The sequence below is a fragment of the Biomphalaria glabrata genome, chromosome 9 (assembly GCF_947242115.1).
Source record: "Biomphalaria glabrata chromosome 9, xgBioGlab47.1, whole genome shotgun sequence".
NCBI lineage: Eukaryota > Metazoa > Mollusca > Gastropoda > Planorbidae > Biomphalaria > Biomphalaria glabrata.
In genome coordinates, this window is record NC_074719.1 from 24,500,551 (window position 1) to 24,521,956 (window position 21,406).

The 21,406-nt window shown below is 36.5% G+C and overlaps 1 protein-coding gene across 1 annotated transcript in view; it reads left to right on the forward strand.

Moving 5' to 3' along the window:
* LOC106060009 (uncharacterized) overlaps positions 1-21,406 on the forward strand; it is a 45,768-nt gene that overhangs the window by 16,873 nt on the left and 7,489 nt on the right. The window contains exons 2-9 of the mRNA XM_056040618.1: positions 6,488-6,569; positions 11,144-11,252; positions 12,497-12,670; positions 14,448-14,463; positions 16,606-16,719; positions 17,100-17,222; positions 18,164-18,228; positions 19,136-19,247. Coding sequence (XP_055896593.1) covers positions 6,514-6,569; positions 11,144-11,252; positions 12,497-12,670; positions 14,448-14,463; positions 16,606-16,719; positions 17,100-17,222; positions 18,164-18,228; positions 19,136-19,247 — 769 coding nt within the window. The 5' untranslated portion in view covers positions 6,488-6,513. The remainder of the gene's footprint in view (positions 1-6,487; positions 6,570-11,143; positions 11,253-12,496; positions 12,671-14,447; positions 14,464-16,605; positions 16,720-17,099; positions 17,223-18,163; positions 18,229-19,135; positions 19,248-21,406) is intronic.

Sequence of the window (21,406 nt, forward strand, 5' to 3'; positions counted from 1 at the left end):
TCCAATGGAAATATACACAGAGTAATTAAGATGGAACTTGTGATTAAGTTCGGCTTACCACCAGGTATTCCTCTAGGAGAGAGAATAAGTGATATAGTCCAGACTCGATAGCTCAGCTCGAATGAGAAATGAAAAAGGGTCTGGCTTGAGTTGGTTTACTTTATATAAGCCTGGAAAGTGCGGGCGGACACAGGAAATGGGCTAGGCTAAGAATTAGCTTACACGTGGGTGAAGTCCGACAAGCGACGCACCTTGGTGTATCACGCGGTATGTTGACCCGTGTAATCTCTTAGATCAAAGAGAGACGTGGGAGAAAGGGGGGGGAGGAGGATTAGCTTGCATTCAAACCAAGGCGGTGTCAACCGCGACCGTCCTTCAGACATCCGGCGGGCAAGACAAAAGAGATTAGGTGTTTACCTTTCCCCGATCAAGGGCAGATAAATGAAAGGACGCGCCTTAGCTATCTCCAAGGTGGTCAACTAAGTCTAGCCTGGAGCGGAAAAGGTGGTGCGGGTGAATGATTTAGGGGTAGGATGGACAAATAATTAAAATAAAATAAATAAATAATGAAAAATAATAATTAATGCTGTGATAATTTAGAGTGACTCTGACAGCGAGTTTTTGACTTGTCACATACGCCGCCGCCAAGATGGATCTATCGCAGAAAGATCCATAAAGTGCGAGCAGACTGATGTCACTCTAACTTTAAGATCAGTTGTTATCACAGCATTAGAAAAAAAAATCTGGAAAATAAAGGGGTATCCATGCCAGGAGGAGAGTCTGTCCAAGTCTGTCCGTGGTCTACTTTCCGTCCCTGATTATGTAGTCACCTGGGTGAAACATGTGGGGCTGCTGGGGAGAGTAGATTGGGCGATTGGATGAGTTATATTTCCTTCCTGGGGCGGATTGGGGAGGGTGATTGGGGCTTAGGCGGGGTGCCCGAGGCACGTGTTCTCGTTGGGGCTTACCTCCGAAGCCGCTGTGAGGCGCTTCTTCACGAGAGTAAGTAGTCAGCTTACCTCGGTATCGTCTGACACGATCAATGTCAGGGAAGAGTGGCCTGACAAAGAATGTGGAGTTCTGCCGGAGAACGTCCCCACGACTGCGATAACTTGGCTTACATCGTGGCTTCCTGACACGGTCAATGCCAGGGGAAGGTTGATATTGAATGGTGGCTGAGGAGCCAGGGTGAGAAGAGTCTTCACGAGCGCGAGGGTTCGGCTTACCTCGTGACTTCCTGACACTATCACTGCCAGGGGGAGGTTGATTCGGAATGGTGGCTGAGGAGCCATGAAGAGGAGTGAGTCCACGAGAGCAAGGGTTCATCTTATCTCGGGGCATTCTGACACTGTCAATGTCAGAGGAATGTTGCATGATTTTGGCTGAGTAGCATGGGTCAAGTAGACCCTCACGAGCGCGGGTAAACGACTTAACTCGTGACTTCCTAGCAGAGTCAATGCCAGGGCAAAGCGGTTTGAGCTTCGCTGATGAGTCGGGACTAGGCGGGTGAGTGTGGCGACCAGGGCTTCCAACCTGCTGGTTGCTGCCACGTTTCTGCTCCGTCGATCTACCGACGGGCAGAGAGAAGAATGGTTTATTGACTACTCCAAGAGGGACATATTTGGAGCCTAGAATGAAGTCATACACTGGCGTGTCCATGACGGCGGCGTCAATGGTGCCATGTACGTATCTGCACTCCACGTGTACTCTCGCGACAGGTAGAACCTGCGGGGGAGTGCCACGGTCTATAGACTGGATTGTCACTGTTCCACCAGTGAGATCCGATGGGTCAATCAGCGTTCTATTTATAACCGCGCCGAACGAACAGCCTGAGTCGTAAAGGCCCAAGACTTCAACACCATTGGCCAGAATGTTCTCTACTCCCGGAGGAGAAGAGGTGGGGTGAGGTAGCACGGGTGGGAGTTCTGGTTGGCCGAGTTCAATGGCAGTGGGCGGAGGAGCCACGGCCATCGTGGAGACGACGTATGTGTCCTCCTCTGGTTTGTCAAATGGATCAATCACAGAGGGTTGGGGGACTGGCGCCACCATTGATAGGGTCCGTGGGGCCTGCTGCTGCCGATGTGGAGTGGGTCTACTGTCACGCGCGCCATGACGTGAGTCACGCTGAGAGTAGTTGGCCTGGTTATAGCGAGACTGGTGGTTGGGGCGGTTATTGTGGCTAGGGGGGGGCTGATTGCCGACCTGGTGCCTGGTTGTGCTGGGGAGTTTTAGGAGCAAGGTTGGATTGAGCAGGAGAAGTGGGTTGGTCTGTTTGCTGGTCTGTCTCGGTTGCTTTACCTTTTAAGTCCTTACGGGCGTTCAAGTACCGGTCAGCGGCGGAAGCTATGTCAGCGGGAGCTGTTGCTTGTTGCTCCTTGACATAAACTCTGACCTCTGGGGACATGCATTCTAACAGCTGCTCAGAGAGTACGAGGCATGCTAGGCCATCAAAAGTCTCTGGCAATTGGCTGAGAGCGTGCCACCTGATAAGGTACTTGTCCAGCCTTTCGCAGAGGTTACCGTAGGTCTCTCTGCGTTCGAGGCGGGAACTTCTGAACTTTTTGTGGTAGGCCTCGGCGGTCAGCTCGAACTGGACGAGTAGCGCCTGCTTGAGGGCTGCGTAGTCTTCTCGCTGGCCGGAGGGGAGTTTGGAGTAGACCTCGTAGGCTTTGCCTCGGAGGCATTGGGATAGCCGGAAGCACCATTTCTCCTCTGGCAGACCGTAGAAGCGTGCTACTTCCTCAAAGCGGACAAGATAAACTTCGATGTTCTCTGTCTTGTCGTCGAAGTGCTCCATTGGCATGTGGGGTAGACCGTTCAAGGAACTTTGAAAGGATGCTGGGCTAGCCGGGCGGGACTCGGAAGAAGCCTGGCGGGCGGCCTCGTTCTCTTTGTCCGCGGCTATCTTTTCTCTCGCTGTAATTTGTTGCTCTCTTTCTCACTCTGTGACTTCTTTTTCTTTAGCTATAGCTATTTCCGCTTCCTTTCTCGCTTCCCTTTCCTTCAATGCTGTTTCAGTTTCCCTTCTCTCCCTTTCCATAGCTATTTCATGCTCCCTTGCTAATCTTTCCCGTTCCTCTCTATCAAGAGCAGCAAGTCGTCCCTTGATGTATTCATTCTGCTCTGCGTCGCTAAACAATTTAGCCTCATCCATGATATCTGCTATCCGCTGCTTGCGGTCAGGTTCAGACTTGGAGCGAGTGCCGCTGGCCATAATGATGAGGGGTGGGTAATGAGAGGTTTTAGGATGGTGGAGGGGCAGATAGAATGGATAATGGGATTGAGCTAGAAATAAAGAAAGTGGGTTAGTAAAAGTGAGTCGCTGTTTACCGGAAGAGTGCAAAAGGAATGCGGTGTCTGCCTACGTTAATCACAAAGTTCCTGCAAGAAAATATTACACATGAAATGCAATAATAATAATAGATAAAATATGACAAAAGTGACACTCTTGATAATGCGAAGTGATGATACTTATAAATATTTTAAGAAAAAAAATATTGAAATGGAATTTAGTTATTGCTGCCTGTTCGTGCCTGCTGTACTAATGGGTTAAATCCCGGGACGGGCTCGCCAAAATGTGACAGGTGGGGAAATGTGACGTGTGTTTGGCACGTTTTATGTCTAGGGGATGATTATTTTTAAAACTATCACACCCCCACTTATCAGCATATGAATCGGGAGCAGACACGCAACGAGACAAAGCAATGAAAGATATATACAAAAGTTAAAAATGAAGAATATTTATTTACATAAATATACATATAAGAATAAAAAGGGGGAGGGTTTGCATCTATCTCTAGTATATTCTATGTTTAATCATCACTCTTGCACCTAATAAGAGAGTATGTCACTTTGTCCTCTGACTTAGCTGGTTGTCCTGTTGATGTCGCAGCTGGCTGTGTCCTGGCTTGAGGTTCTGCAGCTGGAGGTGGCGCTCTAGCGGATAGAGGGACGCCGGTGATATAGTTCTTGTGGAGTCTCAATCCCCAAAATCTAATATCTGTAGTGGACACAGTAGGGCGGGTGGCCGGCTACCGTGGGCACAAGGTTACTGCGGGCAGAGCGGATCTGCCGTGGGCAGCGTAGTTGACAGGATATGTCCAGTGAGTTGCAGAGGGTTGGCGTAGCTATGACGTCTCACACAGATCTGAATCTATAGGGACGTCGCACCTAATAGCTTGACAGGTGGGCTGTCGAATAGGCGGGCAATGCCGATAGCGCCAAGTGGTAGGGTTGAGTAGATCTCAGTAGGCGAGTGCAGTGCTGAATAGCACTAAGCACAAATGCAGGTAAATAGATCGTTGATCCAATAAATAAATAGGCAAGTGCAGCGCTGAATAGCACTAAGCACAACTGCAGGTAAATAGATCGTTGATCCAATAACTAGGCAATAGGCAGACACCTGAGGGAGGCTGCGGATAAATAAAGACAAGTTAGGACATGTCTCTCATACATCTTATCGATGCCCTCGACTGAGGTGCATTCGTCAGATTGGTAAAATTGCTTTAGAGCACAAGGGGGAGGTGATGACAAATGGGATTTGGAAAATAGATGGATGATAGTAGCAATATCAAAATGTACATAAAAGGGGAAATAATAACATAAAATGTACATAGAAGGGGAAATAATAATCTCAAATGAACAACACAGGTGGATAGAGAAAGAAAAGGGGGGGGGGTGAATTGGGCGGTGGTCAGCGACCCAGATGATTGTTTACATATGACCGTGGGTCGAGAACAATGGAGCGCGCTTGAATGGTGTGTCCGTTCAAGCGGCGCAACTCTCATTAGAGTAAAATGAGTTAAGTGGAGATAATTCAATACAGGGGAGATAACTCATATCTCCTTTCTAAGCGCAGTATTAGTGCGATAGTACAATCATCAAGGCGATCAACCGAGATAAAGGAAATAAAATAAGGTGTACAAATATATACATGGTTGCATCAATGATCAATTGAGCAACGTAGCATTAATAGATTAATGCAATACTAAAATATATACATAGCACATGTTTATGTTTTCTACTTACGCCAGTGAGAAATACACAATGCACTAATTAAATATAAATGAACTAGGCAAAATACACATAATAAAATCCAATGGAAATATACACAGAGTAATTAAGATGGAACTTGTGATTAAGTTCGGCTTACCACCAGGTATTCCTCTAGGAGAGAGAATAAGTGATATAGTCCAGACTCGATAGCTCAGCTCGAATGAGAAATGAAAAAGGGTCTGGCTTGAGTTGGTTTACTTTATATAAGCCTGGAAAGTGCGGGCGGACACAGGAAATGGGCTAGGCTAAGAATTAGCTTACACGTGGGTGAAGTCCGACAAGCGACGCACCTTGGTGTATCACGCGGTATGTTGACCCGTGTAATCTCTTAGATCAAAGAGAGACGTGGGAGAAAGGGGGGGGAGGAGGATTAGCTTGCATTCAAACCAAGGCGGTGTCAACCGCGACCGTCCTTCAGACATCCGGCGGGCAAGACAAAAGAGATTGGGTGTTTACCTTTCCCCGATCAAGGGCAGATAAATGAAAGGACGCGCCTTAGCTATCTCCAAGGTGGTCAACTAAGTCTAACCTGGAGCGGAAAAGGTGGTGCGGGTGAATGATTTAGGGGTAGGATGGACAACTAATTAAAATAAAATAAATAAATAATGAAAAATAATAATTAATGCTGTGATAATTTAGAGTGACTCTAACAGCGAGTTTTTGACTTGTCACACCTTGTAGGCTGAGGGATAGTGGTAAAAGCACTGCTCTCCGATAAGCTCTCCATCAACATGACTCCAAATTGCGATGGCTCTCCCTCCCTTTGGATCTAGTCAGTAGGAAAGAGAGGCAATTATTAACGTGTGCCAGCTCAGCACTCGCAAATTTGCCACCCAGGCTTTCCCCCCCCCCCCCAACAAAGGGAAAAGATCGTCTCTCGAGAAGTCAACGCCACAGACTAGGTTTGGTGTAATGCACAAATTGTAAGAAAATTTCCTTCTCGATAATAAAGATTATTATTATTGTTATTAGTCTAATACAATAGCTTATTGTAGTGAAAGCACTACAGTTGCTACTTAAAAGAAGTTAATGGATTTGAAGGTGCCAAAAATTGTCTAGAATTCGGCTACTCCAAATCCTGGGGATGCAGGTGCACCCTCCTCCAGGCGCCCTTGGTCACATCTGGATTTGCGTGGTCGTGTGAAATACTGCACTTATCCTTAATCTACGGAATTCAAGACAATGCCCATAAGTATTTATAAGCTATCTATGTCCGTCTATGGCAGTCTATGGCAGTCTATGTTATGGCAGTCTATGGCAGTCTATGTCAGTCTATGTCAGTCTATGTCAGCAATAATTACCATTTTTTTTTACAAAGAACTTATACTGTAAAGAAATATTTAGATATTGAAATAAATTATTCGTAATAAATGTAAAAATGCAAAATCTGGTTAAAAAAACAACACAATTTTTTGTGTATTTCTGTCTGTAGTAGTTTCACGAAACAAGTCTGTAACTATGGATCCAAAGCCAAGAAAGCAAGAGAAACACAAATGGAGGAGTTTTTTAAAACGGTAAACAGATTTATTATCGAACTATTCTTAGAACTGACTTGTGCTGTAATTAACATCGTTGGATGAAGCAATACAATGTGCTAAAGCTATATATTGAGACCTAAGACTAAAAGATCTGTACTTACATCCTATAGTTGGCAACAATATGTATTTATGGCCGATGGTTAGCGAGGGTGTCATGTGGTTATCACAACGACGAAAAATACCTTTATTTTCCCTTCCTAGACTAATGGTTGGACATATATATATATATATATATATATATATATATATATATATATATATATATATATATATATATTGTCAATGAAAATAGTAAGAATAAAAAAGATAGCTTTAAAATAAGGGAGGTAAATCTTCCCATTTTTAAATCAAGAAGTCTGTGACGATCTTTTCCCTTTGCAACTTCTTGTGTGACTACAGAGGCCAATCCTTGATACACAGCTGCGATCGCAGATAGGGCATATATAATCACCAGGCGCCATTGCATTTTCACCCTTCTTTCTGCTTCTGTTGTGTATGACATCTGCAATCTGTGACCCTTCCTTTATGCTCTCTCTTCCCAGTTGCCAGTGTCGATTTTGAAGAGCTTCATGTCGCGTTTGCATACATCCGTATAACGTAAAAGTGGGCGACCAGCGGCTCTCTTGCCTTCTATTAAATCGCCATACAGGATGTCCAGTGGAAGTCGACCTACTGGCATTTTACGAACGTGGCCAACCAGCCAAAGCGTCTGCTGCTGATAACAGAGCGGATGTCCTGGCACCCTGCTCTTTGTAGCACTTCCTCATTGGTTATCTTATCTTGCCACCTTATTTTAAAGATCCGCCTTAGGCATCGGAGGTGGAAGACATTCAGCTTTTTTCCTGACATGAGTAGGTTGACCATGTTTCACTTCCGTACAGCAAGGTGCTCAACACACAGGTCCGGTAGACAAGGGCTTTAGTACTGCTAGTCAGCAATATGTTGTCCCAAACTCTTTTCTGCAACCGTGACAAGGTGGCCATTGCCTTGGCTATCCTGTTGTTTATGTCTTTATCCAGTAGAGTGTTGTTGGATATGATGGAGCCAAGGTAACAAAAGTGATCAACGATTTCTAGTGGTTTGCCATTAATGCTTACTTGAGGTGCAGTGTTTGTGTTTTGGACAAGTATCTTAGTCTTGCTTTGACTGATGTTTAAGCCGAACTTCTGGCAAGCAGCAGATAGTTTGTCAACCAGGGACTGTATCTGAATATCAGAATCAGCCACAATAGCTGCATCATCAGCATACAGGAGTTCCCTGATGAGTAGCTTCCTAACTTTGGTTTTTGCCCGCAGCCTTGATACATAAAATAGTTTTCCATAGGATCTTGTATGGAGAAACACACCTTCGTTTATGTCGTTGTACGCATAATGCAGTAGACAGGAGAAGAAAATAGCCAAACAGAGTAGGTGCGAGCACACATCCCTGCTTGACACCACTGCAAACCTCAAAAGGTGCTGATTGAACTCCATTTGAAATCAAGAAGTACTGCAATTCTGTATATTAGTTCTTCCCTTTCAGCAGTCTAAATGTACACTCCCCTAATTCCATTATGTTATCAATGGCACATATTGCAACTCACTCTGTTTGTCTGTCTGTCTGGTAAAAATTTAAACACGTTATATCCCTTTTTTTTTCGGATCAAGCTGAAACTTTGAACAATCATGCATTGTCCTTAACAAAACATGAAATCATTTAAAAAAAAAAAAAAACAATTCATTAATTAATTAGTGGTAAAAAAAAATTTGTATAAAAAGGTAAATAAATCATACAGTATTGAGACGTATGGCTGTAAATGAACAGTTATTTCCCTTATATGCGATTTGTTTTTGTTGTTGTTTTTTTTTTGTTAAAGTATTTGTTATATTTTGATTGTTGTTATCTTGTTTTGTTGTGTAATATATAACTCTTGAAAATAGTTCTATTGACCACTATTTAGTCAAGTGACCCCCTTGGACATCTGACCAAGAAAAAGATTTTTTCGTCCTTCCCCTCTTTTGTTTCCCGTCTAAAGGCAACGATGGGCTTTTTAACCAGACAGTTTTGTCTAAGAAGTTCTCCAAAAAGAAGTATATGAATAATTAATATTACTCTGTGTCCGGCCAGGTAGATCTTTTTTTCCAGATGCCAAGCAGTGGTATTTATTTGAATCAGACAATCATATGCGTCAGTAATAAATCTCATCTTTAAAAGATGAATTCTAAATGTAATGGATTTATAAAGTTTATGCTGCAATTATGTATTCTACAAGGTTGCTAATTTGGTGAAACAGGAGCATAGCGTCTTAAGTTCAGGATTGCAGAACAAGTTTGTCAAACATTTCTCTGTAAGACCCTACCCCAAAGTAAAAGTAAAGTACCCTTTCAGACCTTTGGACCTCCCACATCTCTAAATAAAATCTCTAAATCTCTACATAAGATCTCTAAATCCCTAAACAAAATTTCTAATTAAAATCTCCAAATAAAATCTGTAAATCCCTAAATAAAATCTGTAAAGCTCTAAATAAAATCTCTAAATAAAATCTCTAAATCTCCAAATAAAATCTCTAAACCTCTAAATAAAATATGTAAATCTCTAAATAAAACCTCTAAATAAAATCTCTAAATCTCCAAATAAAAATCTCTAAATCTCTAAATAAAATCTGTAAATCTCTAATTAAAATCTCTAAATAAAATCTGTAAATCTCTAAACAAAATCTCTAAATAAAATATGTAAATCTCTAAATAAAACCTTTAAATAAAATATGTGTAATCTCTAAATAAAACCTCTAAATAAAATCTGTAAATCTCTAAATAAAATCTCTAAATAAAATCTGTAAATCTCTAAATAAAATCTATAAATAAATAAAATCAGTAAATCTCTAAATAAAACCTCTAAATAAAATCTGTAAATCTCTAAATAAAACCTCTAAATAAAATCTATAAATCTCTAAATAAAACCTCTAAATAAAATCTGTAAATCTCTAAATAAAATCTCTAAATAAAATCTGTAAATCTCTGAATAAAACCTCTAAATAAAATCTGTACATCTCTAAATGAAACCTCTAAATAAAATCTGTAAATCTCTTCGACGAAGTAAGCAGAATTGAATTCGATAAGTAAATGTTGTTTAGCGCAGATGTTCTCAAACTTTTTGAACTGCGACCCCTTTATATAGTTAAAATTTGCCCACGTAACCCTAAGTGAAAAAGATACATAAATGTATATTATATAAGTAACAAATGTAAAAAAAACAAAAAACATTTAGTTGAAACAGTGCTTATTGAGATTATAAATTTTGTTTCAAATTTTAAAAAAATGACATCTAGGAAGGTGTTGAGATTTTAAGAGTGTATTTATGCCCGGCTTAACGATCCCAAAATTTCTAGTTGGTTTCTTTTATTATGGCAATAAATCCACTTTGTTCTAAATAACAAGACGGGGAAAAAGTCATTAACTTCTTTACAATGACCCATAATGCAGGATATAATTTTGGAATATTAACTTTTTTTCAAACCAGCATTGGTTGTCTCGAGGACCCCAATTTAAGAAACACTGGTTTAACGGATACGGAATAATAATTGTAAATATAAGCTAAATAAAATAAGTTTGATCTCAAATTGAGTCAATAAAACATTTAGAAAAGAGCCCATACAAATTTCGTAATAGTAAGGAATTTATTGTAGATTTTTTTTTAAATCCTTTTTTCCAACTACAAGCAGGCGGAGACGAATTTCAAAAACAAGAAAAACTTTATAAAATACAATACCTACTTTATGCAACTGATTATTTTTCTCCTTGAACTTAGTGAATGTTAGATTAAAAAACAATGGAACATTTGTTTACCCTACTTCTCCCCACTTCTCGAGAAAGACTCCTGGTGAAGCGAATGTATAGATCTAGTACACTTTATCATAGTCTAATGATAAGCATTTAGATCTAGATTTAGAAGACGATGCGCTAATTGTTCCGGAACATTAATTGATTACATTCTTCAGTCAGAAAGCTTTACATTCGAAAATTTCTGAAAGTGATAGTCATTTCAAGAACGCGATAGTCCTTTCAAAACAGATGTTAGATAATATATCTATTAGACATAGACCTAGATCTAGATTTGTAGCCAAATTGTTTTAAATTTCATTTTTTTACTTAAAAATGATAACGGTCAAACTAGAGTTTTTTGTCCAGTGTGGCCAACGTGCTAGGAATTATTTCCTCAGCGATATATATCAATTGTTAAATTTATAGGAAAATCGTTAGAGCCGTTTTTGAGATCAGCATCCAAGTTCCCCCCTTGAATAAAGGTAGTGTAATAAAATAGTTATGATGATCTAGACATACTATTTAGGCTCTTCTAAATATTATTAATCAGAAAAAAAAATTAAAATTGCTAGAGTATAATAAATGTATAGGCCTATAATATAATATAACTTGGTTTGGGTTTCATTTCCTACCAAAAAATTAACACTCATTTAAAGATAACGCTTGTAATAATAATTTCTAAATAAAATACGGTTTTCTTATCAAGAATTTTGATTAAATGATTTTTTAAAATACTTTTTTTCCCCTCAGATGTTTCTCTGGTCTACCTATGTCAGTGCTTGCTTTTATAACATCAGCGGTAGCTCTTTCCCTTGCCATCTATTTTGGGTTCAGTTCTACTTCACATTCGGCATCTCAGGTTAGTCATTACTATTTTGTATTTAGTAAAGATCAAGTGGATGCAGTTCTAAAAGAACAGTTACACTTAATTTTAGTTTGTTCTCTACATTTTAGAAGCAGAAGTGTGTAATTAACTAAAAAGTGCATATACTCTGGTAGCTATACCAAAAGAGATATTACATAAATAAATACCAGATCTAGAGTAGTGCATATGGGGCTTAACATATGATTCACATAGACCTTTTGAAGCAGAGACAACATTGTACGTAATATTTTGAAATTTTTCTTGCAATGTTTCCTCAAATGTTTCCTTAATTTTTTCTTGAAATGAATCCTGAATTTTTATTGAAATGTTTCATGAAAAATTTTCTGAAATTTTTCTTGAAATGTTTCCTTAATATTTTTCCTGAAATGCTTCCTAATATTTTTCTTTAAATGTTTCCTGAAATTTTTCCTAAATGGTTTTCTGAAATTTTTCTTGAAACGTTTCCTGAAATGTTTTTCAGAAATTTTTATTGAAATGTTTCCTGTAATGTTTTCTGAAATTTTTCTTGAAACTTTACCTGAAATTTTTTCTTGAAATGTTTCCTGAAATTTTTCTTGGAATTTTCCCTGAAATTTTTATTGATATTTTTCCTGAAATATTTCCTAAAATGTTTCTTGAAATTTTCACTGAAATATTTCCTGAAATTTTTCTTGAAACGTTTCCTGAAATCTTTCCTGCTCCCACCTTTCCTCCAACCGATCCAAATAGAATTTCTAGGCCTATACAACGTGTTTCTTAAAGTCAATATTGCGATCGATGGACAGAAATTTTCATCTAAATGTTGTAATTATGATACCCTTACCTTTGTAAACTATTATTTAGTTATCAGACAAATGGCGAGATCATTATTTTTTAATTACTTTTTGTAATTTAATTTTGTCAAACGTAAAGAAAAAATTGAATGCTAACTGTATGTCTAGGGGGGAGAACTAGTTATGCCTAACGTACAATTGTTTTCTCTAATCAAAGTACAAATAGTGTATGCCGGTTTATTCATTTAAACATTGGCAATACAAGAATGAATGGGCAGTTCGTGTTAATACACAACTGTTCTGTAACCTAGCTGAAAAAATTTTGTTATGTAATGTGCGATTTTGACTGACCCGCATGAGCCGTCCACGAGTTTGTTTATAAAATAAACTCCCTTTATTATTTTGGTGTTTTTGTGCTTAATGTAATGTTTTTACGAAATGTATAGTCCTGAATTTGTCACTTAGGAATCTAGCCCACATAAAGAGACTGCATGTGTGGACTGTGAACAAATACTGAGTGAATTTATGGACCAGACGTCACAGAATGTTCACATTGATAGTGTCAACACCAGATCTGACAGCGTTGATAAAGAGTGCTGTGTTTCAGACAGCCTGAAAATATCAAAGTTTATTGAAACGGTTTGGAGAAATCTTTTATTAAAAACTGTTATCTCCTTCAAAGCTCAAGTCTACTCATTATAGTATTTAGTAGGCTTACATTGGTGGATAGCCATATAAAAATTAAACAAATGGGATCAAATGAAATCACTTATTTTTTATTAACTATGGTAGATAGATAGATAGATAAGATAGATTAGATCAGTGATTCCCAAAGTGGTCTATATAGACCCCCAGGGGTCTACGAAGACCTCCAGTGGGTCTACGAAAGTGAAAAAATGAATTGGGGGTCTATGAGATGTCCACGGGGGTCTATGGTAATAGATTTCATTTAAGAAGGTCGTTACTTAATTTTCACATTTCATTAATGTAATTATTTCATACACTAATCTATGATTTGTAACTTCGTTAATCCTTTAAATATTTATCCTGCTATTCAAACGAAAAATTGTTGTATTCAATTCCAATACTTATTTAAATAGCTTAATTTTGTCTACATGTAACTAATGTTTAGAAAAAAATAAATGTAAACTATACAACGTTGATTATTTAAAATTGAGATTCATTCTTTCCTTTTCTAGCCATTGGTTGCCTAAGTGACTTTTTATGACGATATGAAACCAGTTACACTGTAGGATCATCTGAGGCAATGCCATCCTGACAAAAATAAAGATTTGAAAAACTTTAAAACACTCGAAGATAAAGTTCAGAATAGAGCCACAAAATCATTGACATTATATAAAGAAGATGATGGTTTGTGAGCGTCTTACAAGATTTCTTTACTTAAAGCCAAATACGGAAAGCAGCAAAGGTCAAACATTAAATTTACCAGCCGTCTTACACAAACCTACATCTGTTATTATTAAAAGAATTTCTTAAAGCAACAATACAGTTCAAAGTCGCTTCGGTGGCATAAGTTATAAAATTAAAAGCATCTTATGTAAATCTTTGCGACCGACATATTTACAATTTGGCCTGACAAGGTGTAGCGCTGTGTCGCCGTCTCCTTATATATTTCCATAGTGTTGACCCACGAGACCTTTCCCATGTTTGGGTATGTTTAGGCTCCAGTTACTCGCCTTCGCCCTTTCTCCTGTTAATGAAAACAGTTCCGCAGATTTTGAGCCACACGTGAAAGATCACGAGATATACTGCTCTTTGCGAAACCTTTTACAATGATACTTAAGGCATATTAATTAATTAATATTTAATGTTGGGAAGACTACTTCATTGAACAACAAATTCGTACATGAAACATAATATCCGTAGTTGTGTAGTTTTAAAATTTTTTTTCACTCTTCAACTCATTACAGTTAGAAATTTGTTTTAAAAAATGTTGATGAATTTGCAAAAATTTGCAAGTTGAGCAAGGGGTCTACCGAAAACCAGAAAACATGGCAGGGGGTCTACGAGACAAAACAGTTTGGGAACCACTGGATTAGATAGATAGCTAGATTAGATAGATAGATAGATAGATAGATAGATAGATAGATAGATAGATAGATAGATAGATAGATTAGATAGATAGATAGATAGATAGATAGATAGATAGATAGATAGATAGATAGATAGATAGATAGATAGATAGATAGATAGATAGATAGATAGGAGAGAGGTTTTAACAAGAGAAAAGAGGAAAAAACATTACATAACTTATGAAAAGAAACTAAATGTAAATAGCTCTTCTATTTTTGTTATTCTATTCTATTGTGAATGGTAAATAATGCTTAGTTATGTATCTGTTAGTTTAAGTTTCTTACATGTTTTAAAGTTAAAGTCACTCGTATTTATTCAACAGATTCAAAATCTTTACCGTAAGTTCATTTTTTTTTATATAACAAACAAATGACTAAAACATATCTTTGTCACAGATAGTTCAATAATATATAATCGGTATAAAGCAAAATTACAGTAAAACCTTACATTTACAAACTTAAAACTTTGCTTATTCAAATAATCTATATAAGAAAAAAAATCATGTTGACGAAGACTGTTCGATAAAAGATTTACTCTACAAATTAGAAGGGCACAAGGTCAATTATTCGTTGTACATAATCATTTATAATCATTAAATATTTTTAAAATTAAGTTTTGGTACTTGCCTTTTTTAGCGGCCCCCTTAAGGGGAAAAGCCGCTATTTGGTTTGTGCAAAATGTCCGTCTGTAGTCTGTCACACTCAGATCTCAAAAACTAGAAGAGAAATGATTTATTTATTTTACCTTGCGATGAAGCTTGCAAAGTTTAGGTGCAACGCTACATTTTGTTTTCTAAAAGCAAACCGTTTAGTTTATAAAATTAATTATGCAAGCGATTTTTTGATAAAAATTCACCAATTCTAAAACAATACATAAATGTAATGGAGATAATGTTACAATGTGTTAACAAAAAAAATTTTTATATGTACAAGAAATGTTCAGAACAAGTATAAATATTAGTTATAGGTGTTTTTTCTGGTCAACTAGTTGCTAAAATTAAAAGAAAACATTTATGTTTGTTTATAAAGGCTAAGAATGCACTTTGTATGTAAATATCACGCACAAACTTTTTTTTAAAATGGACTTTTATGCAGCGACTTTCGTGCAGTAGCGTGACAAGCAGCGGCAAGACGTAGTACTAAACTAGTTTCCGCAAAAAGTTGTAAATAATCAGATTTAATTTATTTTTTATTTAGTGTCCCCATAAGGATAAAAGTTGCTTATTTTTGTGTGTTTTGTCTGTTATCAGTCTGTCCGTCGCGTTTAGTTTAAAAAAAAAACAACTTCTAAGGCTATTGAAAATCTGATTTAACCGAATCCGGTTAAACATCTCAATAGCATCTATAATAGATTGTTCCGGATGTTTTTGTGAAAAACAAATCAATGCCATCGAACTTTTGTTTGCTCTTCTAACTTATATTACATTTTATTTACATGCTTAAACGTCGCAAAAACACGTGATCAATAATAAGTTGTTCCAGTTTTTTACGTAAATAACATATACATGAAAATGAAAATCTCTATATCGACTAATATTTCATTAATTATACATTTGTTCCGGATATTGCTTTATAAAAAATAAGTTATGTCAAATGATTGTTTGAAATCACATGATTAACTAATATTCAACACTTATATTCTTAGACAATACGTCACTATAGTTTAATTATCGATATCAAATTGTTCCGTATTTTCAACTTAAAACAAATTTATGTGAAATGACTCTTTTTTTCAAAAATATCGACAATAAGTTGTTCAGGATTTCAAAATAAGAAAGTAATTTATTAGAAACGATTATTGAAAATGACTTTTTAAGACTTATTTTACATTTAATTTTCTTGCTGAAACAAAACAAAAGTTTTTTTAATCGTTAAAGTATGTTCCGGATTTTGTTTTGAAAAAGAAATTTTATAAGAGACCATCCGAAAAATTTAATTAACGGTATTAGATTTATCTGAAATTCTCTTTTTCTCTTACTATATATATAAACATTCGGAACAATCTATTATAAAAATTTTAAACTATTGTTTTGTAAGGGAAATTTAAGGTCAATCAGAATTATTCTTTTTTTCCCATTCCACTAGCATGTTGGGATGAAACTTCAATAATGATTTTCTTTTAATCAGAAAATGTTATAATTGGAATAGATAAATGCATGCCCTTTTCATACACAAATTAATGTTTACAAACTCAAAAATTAAGTTAATTTTTTGGGGTCAAATCAACGATGATATCGTCAATCAGGAAAGAAAGAGTTAAAGCTATCTGTTGAATCTAGCGTGAACAAGATGTATACTGTGAATGAAAGTGAGACTTGTGAACTTACTTTCTTTCTACTTACTTACTTTTCATTTTTTTTTCTTTTGTTTATTTTTTAAGAGATGTGAGAGTAGATTCTCTTGATACTGTCTAATGTTATTTCCCTCATCTGGACTTAATAAACATTTGAATATTTGACGTATGAACATACATTTTCATAGAGAGCGACATAAATGCTCAAGCAGACACTTACCCAGAGGTCACTAAACCAACAGGACCTATCATAGTGCACAAGGGGTTAACGAGTTCAGCGAAATTAGACGGCAGATGTGCAGGTGAGTGTTTTTTCAACCTAAACAACTAGAAACGTTAGGATCTGCAAACATTTAAGCATGATTCATACATATACTTTTTTGGTATGACTTTCAATTATATACTGTTGCATATAACATAAAAATAGGACCTATTTAGATATTGTTTTATGTACATAGATAAAATTATATATCACATAGAATATAACGTAATTTATGGTGATGATATAAATGTCTATAGATAATTATTAATTAGATATTGTTGAGAATAGCGTATACAAATAGAATACTTATAGATTGCGCAGCATATAACATAAAAAATATGGCGCTCATTACATTAGCCTTATTTGCCTGTACATAATAAGTATATTAACTTCTAACCCTGACGCTTTTTTGTTCTTTAGGGAATTCAGAAATTCAAAACGGAAACTTCATGTTGGTGAGTTTTAATCTGAATCAGAAAAAAGATGTTGAGGTTGTGAAGCACATCAGAGTCACTAACAATGGTTTAGAGATAATTTTCTCAGGTAATTGTGAGCCTTATTTTGGTTTTATTATATTTTTTCAAGAACCGGCATGTTGAGACTTTGGATTTTATCACTTTAGTTTCGTAAATTCGAAAGCAAATACATAATATGTAAGAGTTTTAATTTTGATAATAACAGCTTGGTTCTCAGCATGGTTCTCATGTATTTCTGTATTTTTAGTGATTCGCCTAATCAAAGATCACAGACCTTTAAAATGTATAAATGCTGTCTTGGTCTTGATCTAGATCTATACTGGTAAAATTAATTAGACTCATGAAAAAATATTTCCTCAGACTCAGAGCAGTATAATGAATTCAAATAAAAATAATGAAATGGGATTGATTGGTTTCATATATATTAATACATTTGTATTTGTCTATGATAGAATAAGTTTAACATTTACTAGATTTATGGCTTCCTTCAGTCTCGAGGCGACTCTTGATGTTCCCATACATAGACATCTATTATAGGCCTATACTGGTCTATAAGCTATTTGTAAAACACCACTGACGCATTCGTTGATCAAGAGATCTCTTAGACTGTCGTACGAATTCATATTACATTTCCTACACGGGTTCCTTTTACCTCCTTAACGCCTGCTTAGAACCGATTTTGACAGATTCGCAACCTGAAAACTGCTATCTGCGAAAATCCACAAGCTTTCTATCAAACCACTAATTCACGGGCTAAAAATTTAAAGTCTGGAAACAAATCAGCCGGTGTATAATTCTAGTACAGTATAGAGCATCACCTACCTAGAGATATTCTCTTATTTTTCTTTTGTAACTTTGATTTTGGAAATGTAGGTCAAATGGCCACTGACACATATATTTTTTCATACTTCAACAACATAGCGCGTCGTGATTTTAATTAGATTTATATACTAAACATCTTTTCATATTACTGGTAATGAAGCCTTTGTTAACATCTATCTTATCCAGGGATCTACTATGTGTATAGTAGTTTTAAATATCAAGGTAGCAAAGGAAAATTTAAAGATCTTCAGGTATGTTTGGCATATATTTCACAATTTGTTTTCGTACAAATAAAGATGTTTATATATATATATAGTTAATACAGAGACTGAGCGGAGCATAGAGCTGATCAGCTACATGAGACCTAGCGTCAGCCCTAGCCCTTGGACATACAGAATCTTATCTTATAAATTACAGCCGCTCAATCGGCTCATTAAAATAATAAGATAATTACAGCATATCATAATAAAGAAGAGGAAGCCTAAGAAATTCTGTCTTGTTGAAACCATTTAGCAGTTTAACGTAGAATATATTTTTTACATTGACTTACTAATAAGGATACGATTGAGGCTTTAGCAGAACGAGATCCTGTTTGAGGTTGGGGGCTTAGGGCAGTCAGCCCATTAGCCACACTCCCCAGTGCAGACAACCCATTTGCCACACTCCCCATGGCAGTAAGCCCATTTACCACACTTCCCATGGCAGTAAGCCCATTTACCACACTTCCCATGGCAGTAAGCCCATTTGTCAAACTCCCTATGGCAGTCAGCCCATTCGCCACACTCCCTAGAGGAGTTACCCTATTAGCTATACTCGCTAAGGCAGTAAGCTCATTTGTCACACTCCTAGGACAGTAAGCCCATTAGTCACACTCCCTAGGACAGTCTGCCCATGTGTCCTGTCATTTTTCGAAAGTCAAATCTTGATTGATTGACGTTGGGTCAAAGAAACGTGCCATGAATGCAAATAAAGTAAATGATTAGTTTGTCCAATTATAAACTTTGAGCCAGACATGAACTCTGGTTTTATATGAATATACCTGATCGTTAGAAATCTTTTGATGAAATAATATTTCACTTCATATTTAATCACCTCAAACCATATATATATATATATATATATATATATATATACATATTTTTTTAAATGTTTGTTTAGACATTGCATCAATTTGTTTATCGTGAACGAAGACAGAGATGTGATTGTCTTTTGAAAACTGCTCACACAGTTTGTCAAGATTGCCAGGATAGTAAAGATACCGCTTTCACGGGTAAGACTACATCACATTGCTGCCAGTGACCTACTTATACTTATATCCTTTCGCGCCGTTCGGCGCATTGTGCGGAAAGCTGTCTCCACAAAGATCTGGCAATGTCTGAAGCGTCTTCCGACTTGGTGTCCACTGCTCTGAGGCCCTCCATGAAAATGTGGCGCAAATTTTATACTAGGTTGTCCCTGATTGCGCTTTCCTCGTATTAGCCTCCATGTCATCGCAACTCTTGGTAGAACATGTCCCACAAACCACAACTCTGTCACAGCCTCACCTCAAGTGGTCGACTTCCATTTCGGCAAAGGATTTCCTGGTTTCAAACCCGATCTCTATAAACAACTCCTAAAAGCTGATTATGATCCACACAAAAGAAAATTGTTTATCAATAAGTGTTCCTTTGTGTTTCTATTTTATGTTATTTTTACATAAGAATATAGTAAATAGTTGTTTTTTTTTGTGGTTTTTTTTTGTGGGGGGGGGGGAGGAGGAGGAAGAAATTGTTCTTGTAAGTCTTTAAGATTTGTTCATTCGATAATCTAATTAATTTAATGTTTACGAAATGTGTTTGTGTGTGTGTTTCCTATAAAAGCCTTCCTTAACATATTGTCGATATTGCCAATCATTCATTCCCTCAACTCGTGTTTATTTGACACAGTATAACACATCTTACACACGTGTTTATTTGACATAGTACAACACATATTATACACGTGTTTATTTGAAAGAGAACAACACATCTTACACACGTATTTATTTGATCTAGTACAACACATCTTTCACACGTGTTTATTTGATCTAGTACAACACATCTTACACACGTGTTTATTTGACAAAGTACAACACATCTTACACACGTATTTATTTGATCTAGTACAACACATCTTTCACACGTGTTTATTTGATCTAGTACAACACATCTTACACACGTGTTTATTTGACAAAGTACAACACATCTTACACACGTGTTTATTTGATCTAGTACAACACATATTATACACGTGTTTACTTGAAAGAGTACAAAACATCTTACACACGTATTTATTTGATCTAGTACAACACATCTTTCACACGTGTTTATTTGATCTAGTACAACACATCTTACGCACGTGTTTATTTGACATAGTACAACACATATTACACACGTGTTTATTTGACACTGTATAACACATATTACACACGTGTTTATTTGACATAGTACAACACATATTATACACGTGTTTATTTGAAAGAGAACAACACATCTTACACACGTATTTATTTGATCTAGTACAACACATCTTTCACACGTGTTTATTTGATCTAGTACAACACATCTTACACACGTGTTTATTTGACAAAGTACAACACATCTTACACACGTATTTATTTGATCTAGTACAACACATCTTTCACACGTGTTTATTTGATCTAGTACAACACATCTTACACACGTGTTTATTTGACAAAGTACAACACATCTTACACACGTGTTTATTTGATCTAGTACAACACATATTATACACGTGTTTACTTGAAAGAGTACAAAACATCTTACACACGTATTTATTTGATCTAGTACAACACATCTTTCACACGTGTTTATTTGATCTAGTACAACACATCTTACGCACGTGTTTATTTGACATAGTACAACACATATTACACACGTGTTTATTTGACACTGTATAACACATATTACACACGTGTTTATTTGACATAGTACAACACATATTATACACGTGTTTATTTGATAGAGTACAACACATCTTTCACACGTGTTTATTTGATAGAGTACAACACATCTTTCACACGTGTTTATTTGATAGAGTACAACACATCTTGCACACGTGTTTTTTTATCTACTACAACACATCCTACACAAGAGTTTATTTGATAGAGTACAACACATCTTGCACACGTGTTTATTTGATAGAGTACAACACATCTTTCACACGTGTTTTTTTATCTACTACAACACATCCTACACAGGAGTTTATTTGATAGAGTACAACACATCTTTCACACGTGTTTTTTTATCTACTACAACACATCCTACACAAGAGTTTATTTGATAGAGTACAACACATCTTACACACGTGTTTATTTGATCTAGTACAACAGGTCTTACACACGTGTTTATTTGATCTAGTACAACACATCTTCCACAAGTGTTTATTTGA